General features: G+C 41.0%; 3 protein-coding genes across 3 annotated transcripts in view; all 3 read left to right on the plus strand.

Annotated features, from left to right (window-relative positions):
- LOC140557588 (uncharacterized) overlaps positions 1-6,811 on the plus strand; it is a 49,031-nt gene extending 42,220 nt beyond the window's left edge. Inside the window, exons 16-19 of the mRNA XM_072682205.1 lie at positions 2,558-2,833; positions 2,929-3,010; positions 4,784-4,906; positions 6,520-6,811. Coding sequence (XP_072538306.1) covers positions 2,558-2,833; positions 2,929-3,010; positions 4,784-4,859 — 434 coding nt within the window. The 3' untranslated portion in view covers positions 4,860-4,906; positions 6,520-6,811. The remainder of the gene's footprint in view (positions 1-2,557; positions 2,834-2,928; positions 3,011-4,783; positions 4,907-6,519) is intronic.
- Positions 102-2,550, plus strand: LOC140570865 (uncharacterized). Its single transcript, XM_072692642.1, has 3 exons — positions 102-109; positions 790-855; positions 982-2,550. The coding sequence occupies exons 1-3, from the start codon at positions 102-104 to the stop codon at positions 1,841-1,843; spliced, it is 936 nt and encodes a 311-aa protein (XP_072548743.1). The 3' UTR covers positions 1,844-2,550.
- A 629-nt stretch (positions 6,812-7,440) lies between the features above and the next one.
- On the plus strand, positions 7,441-12,904 carry LOC140537211 (free fatty acid receptor 2-like). The gene is made up of 2 exons (XM_072659540.1): positions 7,441-7,747; positions 8,975-12,904. Exon 2 carries the CDS (start codon positions 8,979-8,981, stop codon positions 9,978-9,980), a length of 1,002 nt encoding a protein of 333 aa, XP_072515641.1. The 5' UTR covers positions 7,441-7,747; positions 8,975-8,978; the 3' UTR covers positions 9,981-12,904.
- The last annotated feature ends 5,656 nt before the right edge of the window (positions 12,905-18,560 follow it).

Genomic DNA, 18,560 nt, shown 5'->3' on the forward strand with positions numbered 1-18,560 from the left:
AGTCTGAAGTTCTGACATCTCAAGGTCAAATGTGTGCACTGTGCACCTGGCATCTCCTCATTTGAGATTCATTGCTGTGTTTTGTATGGTCAGAACACCCCATGTGCTGGTGGGTACATGGTCCACTGAGACCTGAGATGTTCTGTAAGGGTTTGGTTGTATGCAAATGACCTATATTTGTTGTTTTAGAGCTAAAATAAGTAAACAGAACCTGTGCAGATTGGGTTTTTCTGCACATAACCAGTTTATATTTGATATAATACTTTATATTATACTTCATATAAGAAAGTAGGCCCACTAGCGGCAATATGTGGAGTCCAAGCACATATGAGCACCATGAGGCCTAACACAAGTCTTATTTGCTAGGACAAAAAAAAGAAGGTAAGGAAAGCGAGAAAGGATAAATAAAGACCCCCAGATGTTATCATCATTGATTAGGGGCCTTCACTGATGGTTTGTACGGACTGATCTTTTGACCATGGTAAACTAAGCCGCACCGCAAGTACATGTACAAGTCAAGTTGAGGTTAAGGTTAAGATTAGACTCAGGGTTAAGGTTAAGGTTAGGTTTTGGGTTGAGGTTAAGGTTAGAATTAGACTCAGGGCTAAGGTTATGATTAGGTTTTGGGTTGAGATTAAGGTTAGGATTAGAGTGAGGGTTAAGGTTAGGATTAGAGTGAGGGTTAAGGTTAGGATTAGAGTGAGGGTTAAGGTTAGGATTAGGTTTTGGGATGAGGTTAAGGTTAGGATTAGACTCAGGGTTAAGGTAAGGATTAGGTTTTGGGTTGAGGTTAAGGTTAGGTTTTGGGTTAAGGTTAAGGTTAGGTTTTGGGTTGAGGTTAAGGTTAGGTTTTGGGTTAAGGTTAAGGTTAGGATTAGACTCAGGGCTAAGGTTATGATTAGGTTTTGGGTTGAGGTTAAGGTTAGGGTTAGGTTTTGAGTTAAGGTTAAGGTTAGGGTTAGGGTTAGGTTTTGGGTTAAGGTTAAGGTTAAGGTTAGGTTTTGGGTTAAGGTTAGGGTTAGGTTTTGAGTTAAGGTTAAGGTTAAGGTTAGGGTTAGGTTTTGGGTTAAGCTTAAGGTTAAGGTTAAGGCTAGGGTTAGGTTTTGGGTTGAGGTTACGGTTAAGGTTACGGTTAAGGTTAAGGTTAGGGTTAGGTTTTGGGTTGAGGTTAAGGTTAGGTTTTGGGTTAAGGTTAAGGTTAGGGTTAGGTTTTGGGTTAAGGTTAGGGTTAGGTTTTGGGTTAAGGTTAAGGTTAGGTTTTGGGTTAAGGTTAGGGTTAGGTTTTGGGTTGAGGTTAGGGTTAGGTTTTGAGTTAAGGTTAAGGTTAGGGTTAGGGTTAGGGTTAGGTTTTGGGTTAAGGTTAAGGTTAGGTTTTGGGTTAAGGTTAAGGTTAGGGTTAGGTTTTGAGTTAAGGTTAAGGTTAGGGTTAAGGTTAGGGTTAGGTTTTGGGTTGAGGTTACGGTTAAGGTTACGGTTATGGTTAAGGTTAAGGTTAGGTTTTGGGTTGAGGTTACGGTTAAGGTTAAGGTTAGGGTTAGGTTTTGGGTTGAGGTTACGGTTACGGTTAAGGTTACGGTTACGGTTACGGTTACGGTTAAGGTTAAGGTTAAGGTTAGGTTTTGGGTTAAGGTTAAGGTTAGGGTTAGGTTTTGGGTTGAGGTTAAGGTTAAGGTTAGGGTTAGGTTTTGGGTTAAGGTTAAGGTTAGGGTTAGGTTTTGGGTTAAGGTTAGGGTTAGAGTTAGACTCAGGGTTAAAGCTAGGGTTAGACTCAGGGTTAAGGTTAAGGTTAAGGTTACTTACTGTCAGTAAAGCTTCACCAGAACATCTTCTAAATGTACTTTAGGATGTTTACCTCAGAGTTTTCAGACACTTCACTACTGCTACTGCACTGATCTGCTGTTGATGTGTTACTGATACACTGTTAAGAGTTTATTAATCATCATTAAGGACCACTCCAAATAGAGTGTTACCAAATATTTAATATGCAAACACACTGCACAGGACATACACTGATCAGCCATAACATTAAAACTGACAGGTGATCTGAATAACATTCATTAAATGGCATTTATGGCACCTGTCAAGGAGTGGGATATAGAACAGTCAGTTCTTGAACTGAACTGTAAGAATCAGAGACACTTTGACAAGAACCAAGAACTGTGATGTTCTAGACGGCTGGGTCAGAACATCTCCAGAACAACGGGCAGGTCTGGTGGGGTGTTCCCGGTCTGCATTCTTTGGTCAGTTCCTACCAAAAGTGCTCCAAGGAAGGACAATCTGTTAACTGGCAACAGGGTCATGGGTGCCAAAGTCTTATTGATGCTCAACCTACAGGACTTAAAGTCCTGTCGTAATACTTACCACATGGCACCATAAGAGGTCTTGTGGAGACAAGTCAGAGCATGAGGAGAATATATACAATATTAGATAGAGGTTTTAATGTTATGGCTGATTGCTGTAAAGCATGTCTTACTGTTAGAAAGTTCAACAATTATTTCCTGCATCCTAGAAATGAGTTGTAAACATGTCCTGTTGTTGTAAATGAACTTTTACTCAGTTCCTCCCACCATCCTGCTGGACTCCGCATGCTCAGAGTGGGCTGGAGGTATGCAGTGTGTGTGCCGTGCAGAGGCAGAGCCCAGAGCTAGCGTCTCCTGGAGGGTTAATGGAAGCAGCGCTCTCCATCCACACTTCAATACAACAACTAACTACACCGGAAGAGTGGCAGTGTCAGAGTTAACGGGACCTCTGACCCACAGCCTGTCCTGTCAGGCCTCTAACTACTTGGGCAAAGATGTTTACCAGATGCCTACCCAGCAGCCACTGTCAGGAGGTACTGCATTTCTGCTCAGTGTGCCCGTCAGTCAGCAGGTGAGAGACCTCCTCTTGTTGATGTCCTGGTTAAGTCCTTTGCTTCATCCCTTACAGGAAGGATACTGGCTATTGTGGCAGCTGTGGTGTGTGTCATCCTTGCCATACTTGCTGTGATGGTCTTCCGCTGGAAAAGGAGGTACAGTTTACAGACGTGTCTTTTGGTTTTATGACTGAGAGGCCTGCATGCAGACCTTCTCAAACTAAATGATCCATCCAACATTTCCAAAACCCACATGGGTGATTGTGTTCTCCAAAAAACATCACATGGGTGATTGTGTTCTCCAAAAAACATCACATGGGTGATTGTGTTCTCTAAGAAACATCACATTTGTGATTGTGATCTCTAAGAAACATCACATTTGTGATTGTGTTCTCCAAGAAACATCACATTTGTGATTGTGATCTCTAAGAAACATCACATTTGGGATAGTGAGCTCCAAGAAACATCACATTTGGGATAGTGAGCTCCAAGAAACATCACATTTGGAATTGTGAGATCCAAGAAACATCACATTTGTGATAGATTATTGCGAAAATCACATTTGTGATTAGTGTTTGGAATTTCTAAAAAACAAATTTATCTAAATCTAAAACAAATCATCAAATGGGTGATTGTGACCTCCCCCACACAAAAACACACCTGTGTAATTGTGATCTTGTAAATGTAATGAAAACATTACATTTGTGATAATTGCAAAAATTACATTTGTGATTAGTGTTTGGGATTTCTAAAAAAAAGGGGGAAATAATCTGTGATTGGTGGTTGCTAACTCCAAAACAAATCATCACATTTGTGATTGTGTTCCCTGAAAACCCCATCATATTTGTATTTGTGATTGGTGAATGTGATATCTAACAAAATGTCGCAATTGTGAGTGGTGATTGTAGTCTCGTAAAAAATCATGTTTGTGATCATGAGTGCTAATGTTTGTGATTTCTGTGATTGTGATCCCCCTTCAAAAAAATAAAGCACATCTAAAAAAAAATCATCACGTGTGATTGTGATCTCCAAGAAACCATGACATTTGTGATAGGAGAATGTGATCTCTGACAAAATATGACATTTGTGAGTGACTGTGATCTTGTAATTTCCAAAAATAACACATTTATAATTAGTGTTAGTGTTGTAAATTGTGTTTACAAAAAAAAAAACACATCTGTGATTGGTGATTGCTATCTCCAAAAACCAACAACACATGTTATTGGTGATTGTTATCTTTAAAAAAAAAACGTGATTGTGATCTAAAAAAACCACACACATCACATTTGCGATTGGTAAATGTGATCGCTAACAAAATATGAATGTGATCTCTAACAAAATCACATTTGTAAGTGGTGATTGCGATCTCACACATCTCTTTTACAAAATGAAGGAACCAAATTGGTTCTTCTATGGCATCGCTCAAAGAACCCTTTGTAGCACCTTTAGGTTTAAGAGTGAACAGTGTCTAAAACTACATAAGCAAGTCTATAAAAGATCACTCAAAGGGAACTAGCCTTTTCCTTTTTTGTGCCACTGATGGCTTTTTGTGTAGTTTTATGTTCAAATAAAATGATTCTTATAGGATAATTTTCCAATCTCTCATTAAACCTTGGAAATCTGCAGTTTTTGTACTGTGTTGCTGTCCTTTAAAGTCTGATATCTGCAAACAATCAAGCTGAACATGCCTCATAACTTCAGTGTGAATGGGCGGGGCTAAACTGCAATAGGCTGAATGGGCAGTGTACATATGTGCTGGTTTTTGTGGACTGTTTGGATTGATTGGAGAATAGATGGTGCAATAATTTTAGTGATTTTTTTTGTTTAGTGGATTATTTTTTTATATTATATGAGCCTTTTAAAAATGTGCCTTAGCTGCACCGTGTTTCTTTTTACGTTAAAACTTTAACGCTGACTTTATGTATTCAGATCTCATACAGAGTCGAGCAGAAAGAGCATGAAACAGTTTAAGACTGACCATTTGGACTTCAACGTCAGCACCTAGGTGAGGGACACAGCTACGGAGGATCTCTACAGAAACATCACAAAAAGGTACAACACATGGTCTCCTATCGACAACAGAACACCTGCACACTTAATGCACTGAATGTGACATTAATGGTGTAACATGCTGATACCAGAGGTGGGGGTCCCTTCCTTTGCCCATGTTCAGCTGTAAGCCATTAGGATGGCAATGGCAGGACAATGGCAGCAGCCTGCGCAGTAAGTACCGTCCATCAGGTGAAAAGACCCCAAACAAGACTGTGTTTCCTTAAAAGTGCAGTAGAACTGGACAGAGCTGAATTATAGGGGCCAAACACAGGGAAGTGGTAGCAGATGGTAGGCGAGTGCTAGGCTAAAAGCTAACCTGGTCACAATATCTTTAGCTAGCTGACCGCACACTCTGCCACGAGGACACTCAGAGGACACTGACACTGGTAAGGTAGTAGGCTTGTAAAACAACATCTGAGCAAAGACACACACACACACACACACACACACACACACACACACACAGTGAGAACACACACCTCATTGCCCAGGAAGCACATAAGGGTTCGGTAGTTTCCTCAAGGGCCCCTCAGTCGTAAATACTGAGGAGGAGAAAGCACCGGCCCTTACTTGCACCCACCCCCAACTACCTGCCGGACCAGGGGATCAAGCCAGCGACCTTCCCGTCCCAAGCTTGCTATGCTAACATTTAGGCCATGGCTGCCTGAGATACTTGCTGTACCGACAACCTCCAGGGGGCGCTGTAAAACACTAGCTTCTTGCATGACTGTCTGTTGGAAATTAATGAACAGGAATGAGATTAGCTTTTCATGAATTTGGGTTTTTTGATGCATTTTTGTCCCTGATTTAGGAAACTTGTATAGAAAAGCGAGGTCCAGACCGTGGTGTGAACCAAACCGTGATTAATGAGCACCATTTCACCTCTGACCCATTTCTGTGTTTTATCTGCTCCAACACACCAGACCCCACTCTCATGCTGATTACACTGCGTTTCCAGTTCATTAGGTACTACTGTCTTGTACATACAGCCATTGGCCATTTTATCAGAAATACTGTACCACATATACCATAAAGGTGGGCTTTTTTTTTCCTCCGCAGCCCATCTGTTGCTGTTTTTCTGCTTGACTGTACTAGTAGGACCCTCGTTACACCACTGCATAGAGAGTTCTCCACTCCACATTACCACTGAGACTGTGTCCTACACCCACTCACACTCTCACATTAGCCATAGCTAATGCTAGCCGGTGGAGACCAGAGGAGGATGCCCAGCTAACGTGTCCATGTGGGGCCTGTGAGGGTCGCCCAACTGTGAACCAGAAGGTTTTACCCTTTTGCCCATGTTGACCCCACATATGGTTGCCCACCAGTGTTAGTAATGGGACCAGGAGGGGTTAAGGATGGGCCCATATCTGGGTTGTACACTGCAAATGGGGCCTAGGTGGGACCCATTAGAGATTAGGGTGGTCTGTAACAATGGGACCTATTTGGGAAGTCCAGCTGGGTCCCATAACAAGGTATGTGTATGTTCAAACCCACGGTCCACCCATCTGAGCCCTACATGAGCATTTCCATGCCACCATTGCCTTTTGCTGGAGGCTTGAACCCGGTTCTCTGTAAATGTGGTCAGTCATTGTGCGTTCTGTGTTTGCCAGGATGGCGGCTGCAATGCCTACGAGACCAAATGATGGCTTCCTGATAATGTGATGACCACTCCTCCTCCAAGCCAAGCTTCACTAGCCAAGCTTCACTAGCCTTCATCCGTCAATAATCTGCCCTCATTTCTGCTTGTGTGTGGAAGACTCTGGACGTTAATAGCATATAAAGGTACGCTGCACAAACTGCAGCGTGATGTTCAAAATGTAAGAAACGTCATTTTTATGAGCTTTTGTTTCATTTTTCATTGAATTTGTGAAAAAAATGTCAAATAAAGGACTGTTAAAAATGCCTGTGCTAATTAGAGAATTCTTCGCTAATTCATTGTACGCTTTCATTTAATTTAATAAGCATTTATTATAAATAACATATCATATTGTATCACATTATATCACAGCCTATCGTCTGATGAAGTGTCACACTATAACACTTTTTTTTCACAAGTGCTTGGAAAATGGAGACCGTGAACACCACCCAGTAGTTCAATGAGCCCTTAAGGAAAATAACAGGGTGGTAAATTGACTTGTTAAGCGACATCTGAGCTTTTCACCTCCAACCAAAGCCACACACTTATGTAAAATATTATATTTACTATTAAATAATAATAATTATTATGATTAAATAGTAATATTAATAAAATTAATAATTAAACATAAGTCTTACAAATCATGTGCTTTTTCTGAGAATCGTTAATCAGCATGCGCTAAATCCCTCCGAACTGACCAAGGCTGAGGTGATTTTGCTGTTCCGGACGCTGAGAGCCTCATGGAGGCGCCTGGAAGGAGCGATCCATTCCTTGTTTAATGTGAGATGTAGCTCCTACTATAAACAAGAAGGGCATCACGTGCTCAGGGAAGATTATGAAAAGCAGTCACTCCACACATACACTCACACACACACTCACACACACTCTCATACACACCCGTGGAAAAACAGATGGCCTTGCTTGCTCATAAAAGTCACTCCGGGTTTATGGACCTCATTTATTTGTATTCATTACTTAGGCAGCAGGAACTACCTATCAAACTCGAGGGGCTGAACTAGCGGCTGGTCTGACCAAGAAAGAGGTATTACGAGAAACGCGGTCCAGGAAAAAGCTAAAAGTCCTGCAGAGGGTGTTAATGGATTCATTCTGATGAATCTCGAGTGATGTCGGCAGGACAGCCGTGACGGAAAAGGAAAGACAGGAAGGAGAAGAACTCTGGCTGAATCACTCCTGGTTTTAACGTAAGTACTCCTGCATTGTATAATCATTCATAACTGAGAACTTCAGTTTGTAGTGTGTATTAACCATAATGTTCATAGGCTTGTAAAGTGAGATGGTCAGTGAAACACATTGGGGCCTGTTGACTGTACCTGGAAGTTAAAACTGAGAGGAAAGTTATAAAACAGGACAAAGATATTAATGTAAAAGAATAAATAATTAAAAAATACATACGCATAATTAAATAATAAACACAAAAAATAAATGTTTTTTAAAGGAAGTTTAAAAAGATTAGCTTTAAGTAACTTACCTAAACAACCTAAAACATAGAAGTCTCCTCCCCTATAAAGAAATGCACAGTTTATTTACTGAATCCAACATGTTCTGAAACATATATAAATGTGGTGTGAACAAAGTTTTTATTTTTGTCAGTTTTGTAAAATTCAGAAAATAATGTTTTGTCTAAAATAGCAAAGAAAAATCCATATTTAAATAGTTGTGTTATTGTTTACTTATTTTCTCTTAGAATATCAGGTTGTCCAAACTTATGACTATACATACACACATATTTATCATTGCTGTTCCACAAAAAAATGCCCATCTCAATTATTTTTGATGTTTTTTACCTTCTGACATAATTTTAGTCTGTTTTATTGTGTCAAAAAAATGACCAATAGAAATGCTTCAAAATGACCTGAAACTTTTGTTTTGTTTACGTCCAATAAAACTTAACCCTTTAAAGTCAAGTGTATTACATTTGACGTTTGAGACATCTGCAACATCTGTATGATAATTAAATAATGATTTTTTTTAAATAATTCTTAAATAATGTATATATAATAATAATAATTATAAATGTATATATACATATATAATCGATTATATACATAAATAAATCAAATCAGATACATGTTTTCCATCCCCTGGTGGATTATCTGTGAACTGACTCTTCTAGAAACAAACGCTTTACTAAAATAATACATCCACATTGTTCTAAAGGCAGCCCAGAGGATATATACTCTGTCCATAAATGTCTGTATAGACAGATATTGAGGTTCTACTCATTTACTAAACATCACGTCTTGCTGCATAAATGTTTCTTAGGACATATTGACCACTCTGAGTTATAAGGAGTTCTGAGGTCTGAGCTCCAATCTCATCAAATCTATCAGTTGCATAAGTGTAGGTGGCCTTTTCAAGGACAGGCTGATGGTCGTTAACTCCCCATCTTCTCCTCATCCGTTTCTCAGAGCTATGGTGTCTGGGCAAGTGATCCTATCTGTCTACATCCTCACCTTCTTGATTGGCCTGCCAGCAAACGTGCTCGCCTTCTATGCCTTCGTCAAGAAGATCTGCGAGAAGCCCACTCCCACTGACATCCTGCTGCTCAACCTGACCATCTCCGACCTCCTGTTCCTGCTCTTCCTGCCCCTGAAGATGTACGAGGCGGCGTCGCAAATGCGGTGGTTCCTCCCCGGCTACCTGTGCCCCATCACCACCTTCGTCTTCTTCTCCACCATCTACACCAGCTCGGTCCTGCTGATGGCCGTCAGCGTGGACCGCTACCTATGCGTGGCCTTCCCCGTCCAGTACAAGGTCCATCGCAAGCCCCTCTATGGTGTCATCTGCAGCGGCTTCATTTGGATCACCACCTCCACCCACCTCTGCTTCGTCTACATCGTGGACCACCTGACCAGAGGCGAGAATCCCGCCCAGGACTGCTACAACAACTTCACCCAGTCTCAGCTGGATGTGGTGCTGCCCATGCGGCTGGAGCTGTGCCTGGTCCTCTACGTCCTCCCGCTCCTGGTTTGTACCTTCTGCTACACGAGGTTCATCCTGATCCTCCGGCGGACGTCCAGTCTCAACGAAGGGAAGCGGAGGAGGGCGGTGGGCATGGCTGTGGGCACGCTGCTGGTCTTCGTCTTGTGCTTCCTGCCCTACAACGTCACGCACATTCAGGGGTTCATCATCCAGAAAGACGTACCCTGGAGGTCCGAAGCCTTGCTGCTCACCACGGTCAACACGGTCTTCGACCCCATCACTTTTTATTTCTCCTCGGCTGCTTTCCAAGGAAATCTGAAGGCTCTGCTGAGGCAGGGGGTTAAGACCACTTACCCCGGCGCTGGGATAACTAACGTCAGCACTATTCAGAATGCAGTGAGGCAAGCTGGTCAGACTGGAAACATGCAAAGCAACCATCAGGGTGAACCACAGTGGCAACAGAGAGACGACTGGTCTCGTCAGGCTATCTGATGCTAAAGCTGATTTTTCTGAGCTACGGTTAAGTGAAGGACCTCTACAGGAGTGGACAAAATATTGGAAACAGTGTATGAAAAAGAAGACCTCACGTTTTCAAGGCAAGGTACCAAGGCAGTTGCCCATGTTGGGCTGTTCCAGCATTTCAAGAGCCTCTCAAGCTAACCAAAATGAGACAGTCCTGCGATGCTGGTTTCAGTACAGTTCCTTTGTGGTTCTTTTTGCCTTACGGTTAAAGAACCTCACGGCCTGTCATACGTACATTGCCACAGTCTCGCTAAATAGCTGCTGTGGTTCCTCCTGTGGTGTTGTGTGATCTCATGAAGAGGCTGCAGTTCTGATATTGTGCTGCAATGAAGCCACAAGAGGTTTAAAGTATTTAACAAACAGCCTCCTGTGGGTTATTGCTTTTATCCACCATCTACCCAAGGTATGGTTAAATGGCAGCATTCCAATCCATGATGGTTTAATCAACAACATTAATGGTTTTAATGGGATTTTAATGGGTTTTTAACTCCTGAATCACTGTCCGTTTACTTTAGACATAGAGGGACGTCTGTTTCTAGACGTCTTTTTAACGACCTGCTTTTGACTTTTTTTAACCAAATGTCAACCGTGTTGAGACGTCAGGCAAAGTCAGCAACGTTTCTGCGAGTTTTGAGCGCTGGAGTTCCCCTGTAGAGCTTGCTTCCACTGTGAACACAGAAGGCCCAGAGATCACACAGAGTCTAAAGGAGGTCAGATAGCAGGTGACAGGACGCTCTGCCTCTGCTCTGTGATAAAGAGACAACGAACTGCAGAACCGTTGAGGGTGACAGTGTTAAAAATCTCCGGCCCGTAATGCTTTCATGGAAAACTGCTCTGAATAACAGTGATCACATGAACTGATGTGATAACTAATCTTTACTCATGGTTAGTCATGGGGTGTTGGGTTTCCGGTTGTGTCACTGAGTCACTGCCTATTTGCTAATTTCTGCAAAGCTATCACCACAGATATGACCGAAAATGTGATTCCCCACCTCAGCAAACAACAGCCATCAATAGTTACATTTCCCTCTAAACGGCAATTGTTTTAATAATAAATTGACAAAAGTATTGGGCCACCTTCGTTATTCATTGTTTTCTTCTGACATCAAGTGTATTAAAAACAAGCTTATCCTGCTTTTGTTGAAGTAGCTGTCTCTACTGTCCAAGGAACACTATCTACTCGATTTTGGAGCACTCACAGTGCTGTGAGGATTTGATTGCACTGAGCGACAAGAGCATTACTGAGGTCAGGATGCTGGATGATCATCAGCACCCAACCTCATCATCCCCAACTCTCAGACTCATCCCAAAAGTACTGGAATGATGGAGCATTAACCATCTGTCATTCCAGAGAGTATAGCTCTTCCACTGCTCAATGCTGCTGCTGGGGGGCTTTATACTCCTCTACTAGCCCATGCCTGGCATTAGGCAGCATTAGTGGGGCTTGAAAAGTGGATACTTCTCTACAGGGACTAGACAAGCTGTGGGTGCAACTTAAAGTAGCGAAGGTACTCTTTAGAAAGAGTGTCCACAAATATTTGGACATTACACTGAAGATTACACTTGCTAAGATATCTTCTTCTTTGCTGTGAGTTGACATAAGAGCCAGTGTCTGTTCGACTGCCTGGTTGCAGATGATGTAAATGTGATCATGTGACTGTGTGATGCAAACATTCAGGTACTAAACTCACAGGTTTTTTTATTGCCGCGCATCCCACTGATAAACTAATCCAGTCCCAACAGGGCTTAAATGGAAACCCGGCCAAAGGCTTGACCAAGTTCTAGTCTGTGATAGGACCACTGTTCAGAATCTGCTTGTATGGAAGGCCAGCACACAGTCACTCATATCTGAACCCATGGACTTGAAGTAAAGGGGGCCAAAGAGACGAGATGGATCCCCCTCATGCCACCAAAACAGCTCTGAACGGTCGAGCCATGGACTCCACAAGACCTCTGAAGGTGTTCTGTCATATCTGGCACAAAAATGTTATAGCAGATCCTAGTGGTGAGGTGCGTCCTCTATGGATCGCATCTAAAGGCTTGGGTGTCCATGACCCCATCGCTGATTCACTGGTTGTCCTTCTTTGGAGCACTTTTGAAAGGTACTGACCAGAGACTGCATAACGGGAACACCTGAGAAGACCTGCCTGATGTTCTGGAGATGTTCTGACCCAGTCTTCCAGAAGACAATTGGGTTCATGTCAAAGTGGCTCAGATTTTTATGCTTGCCCATTTGTCCTGCTTTTTAAAAAAATGGCTGTTCAGTTTCTGCCTATCTCACCTTTTGACAGGTGCCACTGGAACCAGATAATCAACAATATTTAAAATAGAAATACTATTTTTTCCCAATAAAACAATCAAAAATGTTTTTTTCACCAACTGGGCAGTTTTCCAGATTTAACCCTTTCATTTCCAACCGAAGCTTGTCAATCAATGAAATATGAGCACCATCATGATACTCATTAATAACAAATTAACTGAAATTACAGACATTTATTAATGACCAGAGGTGGCTTTTCAGTTTAGCATGTTAATGCTATGTTAATGTAAGCTTTTTATTATTAGTATGTCAGCACTAACAAGGCCTTCAATGTAGCTCCTATCGTCCTATCCAATGGAAGAGCTTGCTTGGCTATTTCTACCTGGATACTACAGAGAAAAAACATCCTGATTGGACAAATTTCTTCTTGTTTTCATTACAGACATGCATTTTTTCATTTCCAGAAATCAAAAGGCCCTTTATTGAGGGAATGCCCTGATCGTGCAGGACTCATTCCACCAAAATGCACCACAGGAGGTCATTCCAACCTGTGGCCATCACCAACTCTATAACTCCTCCCTCAGTGTGTGACACTATGGTTCAGCTGTGCAATACGCGGATTATACTGTTAATATGTGCAATAATAATAATAATAATTATAATAATAATAATAATTATAATAATAATTATAATAATAATAATAATAATAATAATAATAGCACTGTAATTCTGTTCAATGTGTGCAATAACTCGGGCGCAATAATTTTCCATATTTATTATCACAGTTATATCACATATATTTACTAAATTCAATGTAATTTATATATATATATACATTTCAATTTTTTCTAATATTTTTTCTCTCTTTGTTCTAAATGTATTTTTTATTTTTTTTATAGAGTGTTTATTCTTACATGAACAGTTGCAGCTGTAACAACTGTAATTTCCCTCCTGGGATCAATAAAGTATTTCTGATTCTGATTCTGTTGCCCACTGTTAGCACAGTTGCTAAAAACATTGTTTCCAAACTTCTGAACAGTAGGAACCACTCACTTTGAGTAAGGTCTCATTGCTTTCTATATACTGTTACTATTTGAGCAGTTAACATGGCTAATGTGTAAACCAAAGGGTTCATTGAATATCCAGTTATTTCTGACAGTCCCAAAATATTTGGACAGAAGAAGGCACTTGTTAAAATACAACCTCAAAGACACATTTCTCAGAAAACATCTGTTTGTACAACTGTGCAGTTAGATGTTGTAAATATTTGGGGATCCTTTATGGACGTTTCCGGAATGCTACCATGGTGCTACTAAACATGGGCTAGAGCAGGATGTTGTGCTACCATGGAGAACAACAAGTGTCCAGGCTGCTCTGGACCTGTGTAATAGAAGGCTTCAGCTCTGGGGAGTAAAGCGCAGACTTCAGGAATCAGGAATAATATCAGAGCGTAAGAATCTGAGACACTTTGACAAAAACCTATCTGGGATGTTCTAGACGACTGGGTCAGAACATCTCCAAAAAATCAGCAAGCAGGTCTTGTGGGGTGATCTCGATATGCTGTGGTCAGTACCTACCAAAAGTGCTCCAAGGAAGGACAACTGGTGACAACCAGCAACAGTGGTCATGGACACCAAAGGCTCATTGATGCTAATGGATGCTAAAGGATCTGCTGCTAACGTTTTGATGCCAGATACCACAGGACACCTTCAGAGGGCGCGTTAGATCGGTTTGGGCAGCACAAGGTTGGACCGGCTCAATATATATACAGTGTTAATGGTATCTAGGTTGTTATGTAAGGTTTACATAGGTCACATGACATCAGAGTCGGTCGATGGTGAGGTAAAGTGGATAACAGGCTAGGGTTCGACTCTCTGGCCAGGGAGGCACTCCACAGTCCACCAATAAGAGTCCCTGGGTGAAACTCTACATCATTCACATGTAAGCCACACTGGATAAGTGGTGCTATATGTATTGTAGGGATGACCATGCGTCCTCTTTGTCCTGGACATTTGTCCTGGACATGTCCATGGACATTTTGGGACCTAAAACATACAGTAGTCACTAGGGGCACTTCTAGCCTACTTGATCTAGGGCACATACAGACTTTTTAAAGGGCGCAGTCTGTCTAATTATTTTACTAGTTAGAATTATTATTATTATTATTATTATAAAAAATAATAATAATGTTAGTATTAATAATGTCATTGTGCAAGCTTGTGTTATCAATACAACTTTTACCAGCTAGCATAAATAAGGCCTATACTAACGTAACTGATGCCTTTGCAAGTTTAATGAATGCTTTGCTTCAGTGCTCTAATCTGGATGTTTGGAAGTCTATATGGATATAATATGGTTATTATGGCCTCAACCAAAATATACAACTATAAGCCATCATAAGCTTGTCTGTTGCATGGCTACCTTTCAATTATTCATGAAATGTCCATCACGCCGCTCAGAAAAGCTACCTAACTTGGCTCTAACTGAAAGCATTAGTCGTTCAAACTTTGAGAAAGATGCAATTTTGGGGCATTATGGGAAATGTAGTTCCTGTAGTGAATTTGTGTGGCACGTAGTTTGTAGTTCTGCTCAGCAATCCAGGATAACTGACTTTTCCCTGTCTTTTTCTGTTTCAGTATGTCTTTGATATGGTAACGACAGGAATAGTTTGCCCTGCTCGGTTCGTAACCCAGAAAACTCATGTACTGAGTCTCTTAATGAATCATGGGTGTGTATGTTTTAGAAGTAACGTGCAGTAATTAACCAATCAGTGTGTCTCTCCGCAGCCGAGATACACAGCAATACTCCAGAAACTGACCTGAACACCCCTCATTTCGAGACCACCGTGACCATCGGCGTACATATATTCACAAGCAGCACTGCTGTTTAAACGATGGAGGCGGAAGGAGTAAAAATATTGTTGGCGGCATGTAAGATAGCAACGACTATATGTACTTGCACCTACACAGCCACTGGTCAAAGACAGTGAGAAAGAGAGCTAGAGAGAGAGAAAGAGAGAGAGACTGTTTAACAAGGACAGCACATGGAGACAGTTCTAGATAAAAACGAATATCCTGCAGGCCCACTCAAAGCCCCCTGGCAAGGGGATGGTGCTCCATACAACTCTACTGGGATGGTGATCATCATCATCCAATCATCATTGTCGCTAAATGCAATCAAATCCTCACAGCAATGCTCCTCCAGAATCTAGTAGAAGGCCTTCTTCTTGCCTGGACAGTAGAGACAGTTAGCCTCTTTTTCTTAATACCCTTGTTTTCAGAGAAAACAATACATGAGCAGGTGTCCCAATACTTTTGTCCATTTAGCGTATATTAGGTTTGATGGTAGCTGAGGCTTTAAAAAGGGAGAGTTGACAGGAAGTTGCAGTTTCATTAAGCTGTCAAACCTAACTGATAAAAATACACAGGAAGTGAGGTCATCTCCTCCTCGTGAAGTGAATCATGCCTCTAACCGTCTAACCGTCCCACTGGCCTCCAGCGAGCGCTCGCCCACTATTCAGCAGGTAGCGGCTGCAGTCACGTAGCACTGCACTGCAGTCTGCAGGCTGCAGTCACATAGTCACGAGCACGTCCGAGGGCCATCAGTGAGAGCAGATTTGCATAGATGTGCTGAGGTCTCTGGAGGCTGTGGCTTGCGTGGAGCTCCAGGCGCTCACTGTGGGAGTTCGAGGGTCAGCTTTAGCATCAGCAAAGACACACCGGATCACCTTGGTAACACTTGACATCACTGGGTCAGGGGTAAGTTCAGGGGTATCTCCTCCCGTATCTCCACCATCTTGCAGTTTTATTATATCCTGAGTGTGACAACAAGAAGCAGTGCGAGGACAAACACTGATGCAGCAGCCCTATTGGTTGTCGTTGTGGTAAGCTACCCTTTAAATGATCTCAGGGGTCACCGATGGACCAGCTGTGCTGTTTACACTGTTAAAGCCTCACTCCTCCACACCAGCTGGGCTTTCCACGGGTGTGGAGTACCTAAGGAAATCAGTCAAGTCGGCCTTTAGATTTAAGTATTACTTTTAAATGTGTTTTTTAATTGATCTATATTTAATTATTACATTATTATATTATGAATTTTTATTGTTTTGGCTCTCAGAACTGCTCATAATCATTAATCCAGGAAATAAGACCAGCGGGGCAGTTTTCCAGTGCACTATCCCGGCAACAACCCGCTGTATCTGTATTTGTATGTGGTTATTGATATCAAGCCACACAAACACTGAGGTAGTTTTTGGTTAATGTTTAAGCCACTCCTAGGTTAGAGAGTAGGAGTGAGACTTGGAGTTAGTGAGATATTAATTTTTAGCTTGTTGTTTTTTGGGTGGGCAGATATTTGAGTGAAAAATTTAGAAAATGCTCTTTTTTAAAAAATTTAATCAGAAAAATATCAACTTTACAGGAGAAGGGAAAACCCCTCTTAACTTTCAATGGAAGTCAAAGGAAAAATATTGATTTTCAAGCCATTTTGGAGCATTTCTATTGGTGCGTTCATCATGAACTTTGGACGCAATGTAAAGAACAACTACCATATTCAAAATATGTCAAAAGCTCAAAAACGACAAATATTTAGATTTTGTGTGACAGCGATAATGTCTGGAATGTGGAGAATATAAAGGGCAACACATTTGCTTTGGGCTACACTATTAAAAGACAATTCTGGAATTTTGGAAATCCCATGGAATTAAATGGATAAGATGGAAGTAAAGTAATTCAAGTTGTCTCATTACTAGAGACACTTACAGACACTAACTTATAACTTAGTTATTATTATTATATAATTATTTATTGCAGTGTACAGTATTGACTCATGTATTATATATTATAATAAACAGTATTGACCTTTGTATTATTTATTGAAATGTATAGACTGTATTATATACTGTATTATATATTACAATATATAATATAGACATCTGTATTATATATTACAATAAACAGTATAGACCCTTGTAATATATATTACAGTGTATAGTATAGACTTGTGTATTATATATTATAATAAACAGTATAGACCCTTGTATTATATATTACAGTGTATAGTATAGATTAATGTATTATATATTACAATATAGAATATAGATCTCTGTATTATATATTATAATAAACAGTATAGTCCCTTGTAATATACACTACAGTGTATAGTATAGATTCATGTATTATATATTACAATAAACAGTATAGTGCCTTGTAATATACACTACAGTGTATAGTATAGATTAATATATTATATATAAAAATATATAGTATAGACCCTTGTGTTATTCATTACAGTGTACAGTATAGACCTATGTATTATATATGATGGTGTATACTATATACTCATGTATTATATATTATATTATGAGAATTTATATATTATAAATGAGAATTTCCCCACTGCGGGACTAATAAAGGATTATCTTATCTTAAAGGATAAAGGATTATCTTATTATACAATATAGACAATTGTATTATATCCTGATGCCTAAAACATACATTATATGGACTAAAAGTATTGGGACACCTGCTCATTCATTGTTTCTCCTGAAATCAAGGGTATTAAAAATCACCCAGGGAAGAAGGCTTTCTACTTGGTTTTAGAGGATCATTGCTGTGAGGTCAGAATGTTGGGTAATCACCACCCCAACTCATCCAATCCAAAAGTACTGGATAGAGCACCACCAACTATCATTCCAGAGTTCACAGTTCTTCCACTGCTCCACAGCTCAATGCTGCTGCTGGGGGGCTTTATACCCCTCTAGTCCACGCCTGGCATTAGGCAGCATGGTGCCAATAGGTTTATGATGTTTATCTGCTCCAGAGAGTCCTATTCTATTGGCAGTACTTCTCTACAGGAACTAGACGAGCTAACATACTCATGTGGGGCTCACATGGATGGGGCGCAGGCTAGGTGGGTTCCAGGTGGGCATGAGCTCTGAGTGGGTTTGTTTATGTGTTGTTACCGGGACCTAGTCGGGCTTCCCACATTGGCCCCATCGTTACAGCCCACCCTAATCTTACACGGGTCTCATTTAAGCCTCTTATGAAGTGTAGAACCTAGATGGTGCCCATGTGCAACCCCTCCTAGTCCCATGCCTGACCTTGGTGGGACCCTGGTAGGTTTCCAGTTGGTTCCTAGTTGGGCTACACATACAGGCCCCACATGTGCATGTTATTTGGGTAGGCATTGCTAATTTGCATGAGTTGCATGATCGATGTGATTCATTTGGATAATATCTGATTGACGCCATGATCTCATTTTCATCCCTCCAGCATCCTGCAGTTAATGAA

Source organism: Salminus brasiliensis, chromosome 1, assembly GCF_030463535.1.
Source record: "Salminus brasiliensis chromosome 1, fSalBra1.hap2, whole genome shotgun sequence".
Taxonomy (NCBI): Eukaryota; Metazoa; Chordata; class Actinopteri; order Characiformes; family Bryconidae; genus Salminus; species Salminus brasiliensis.

Excerpts from the sequence above, each read along its gene's own strand:
- LOC140570865 (XM_072692642.1), top strand. Across the intron at positions 856-981 it reads AGGTTAAGGTTAGGTTTTGG|GTTAAGGTTAAGGTTAGGTT; the intron begins GTTAAGGTTAAG and ends TTTTGGGTTAAG.
- LOC140537211 (XM_072659540.1), top strand. The coding sequence starts at position 8,979 with ATGGTGTCTGGGCAAGTGATCCTATCTGTCTACATCCTCACCTTCTTG.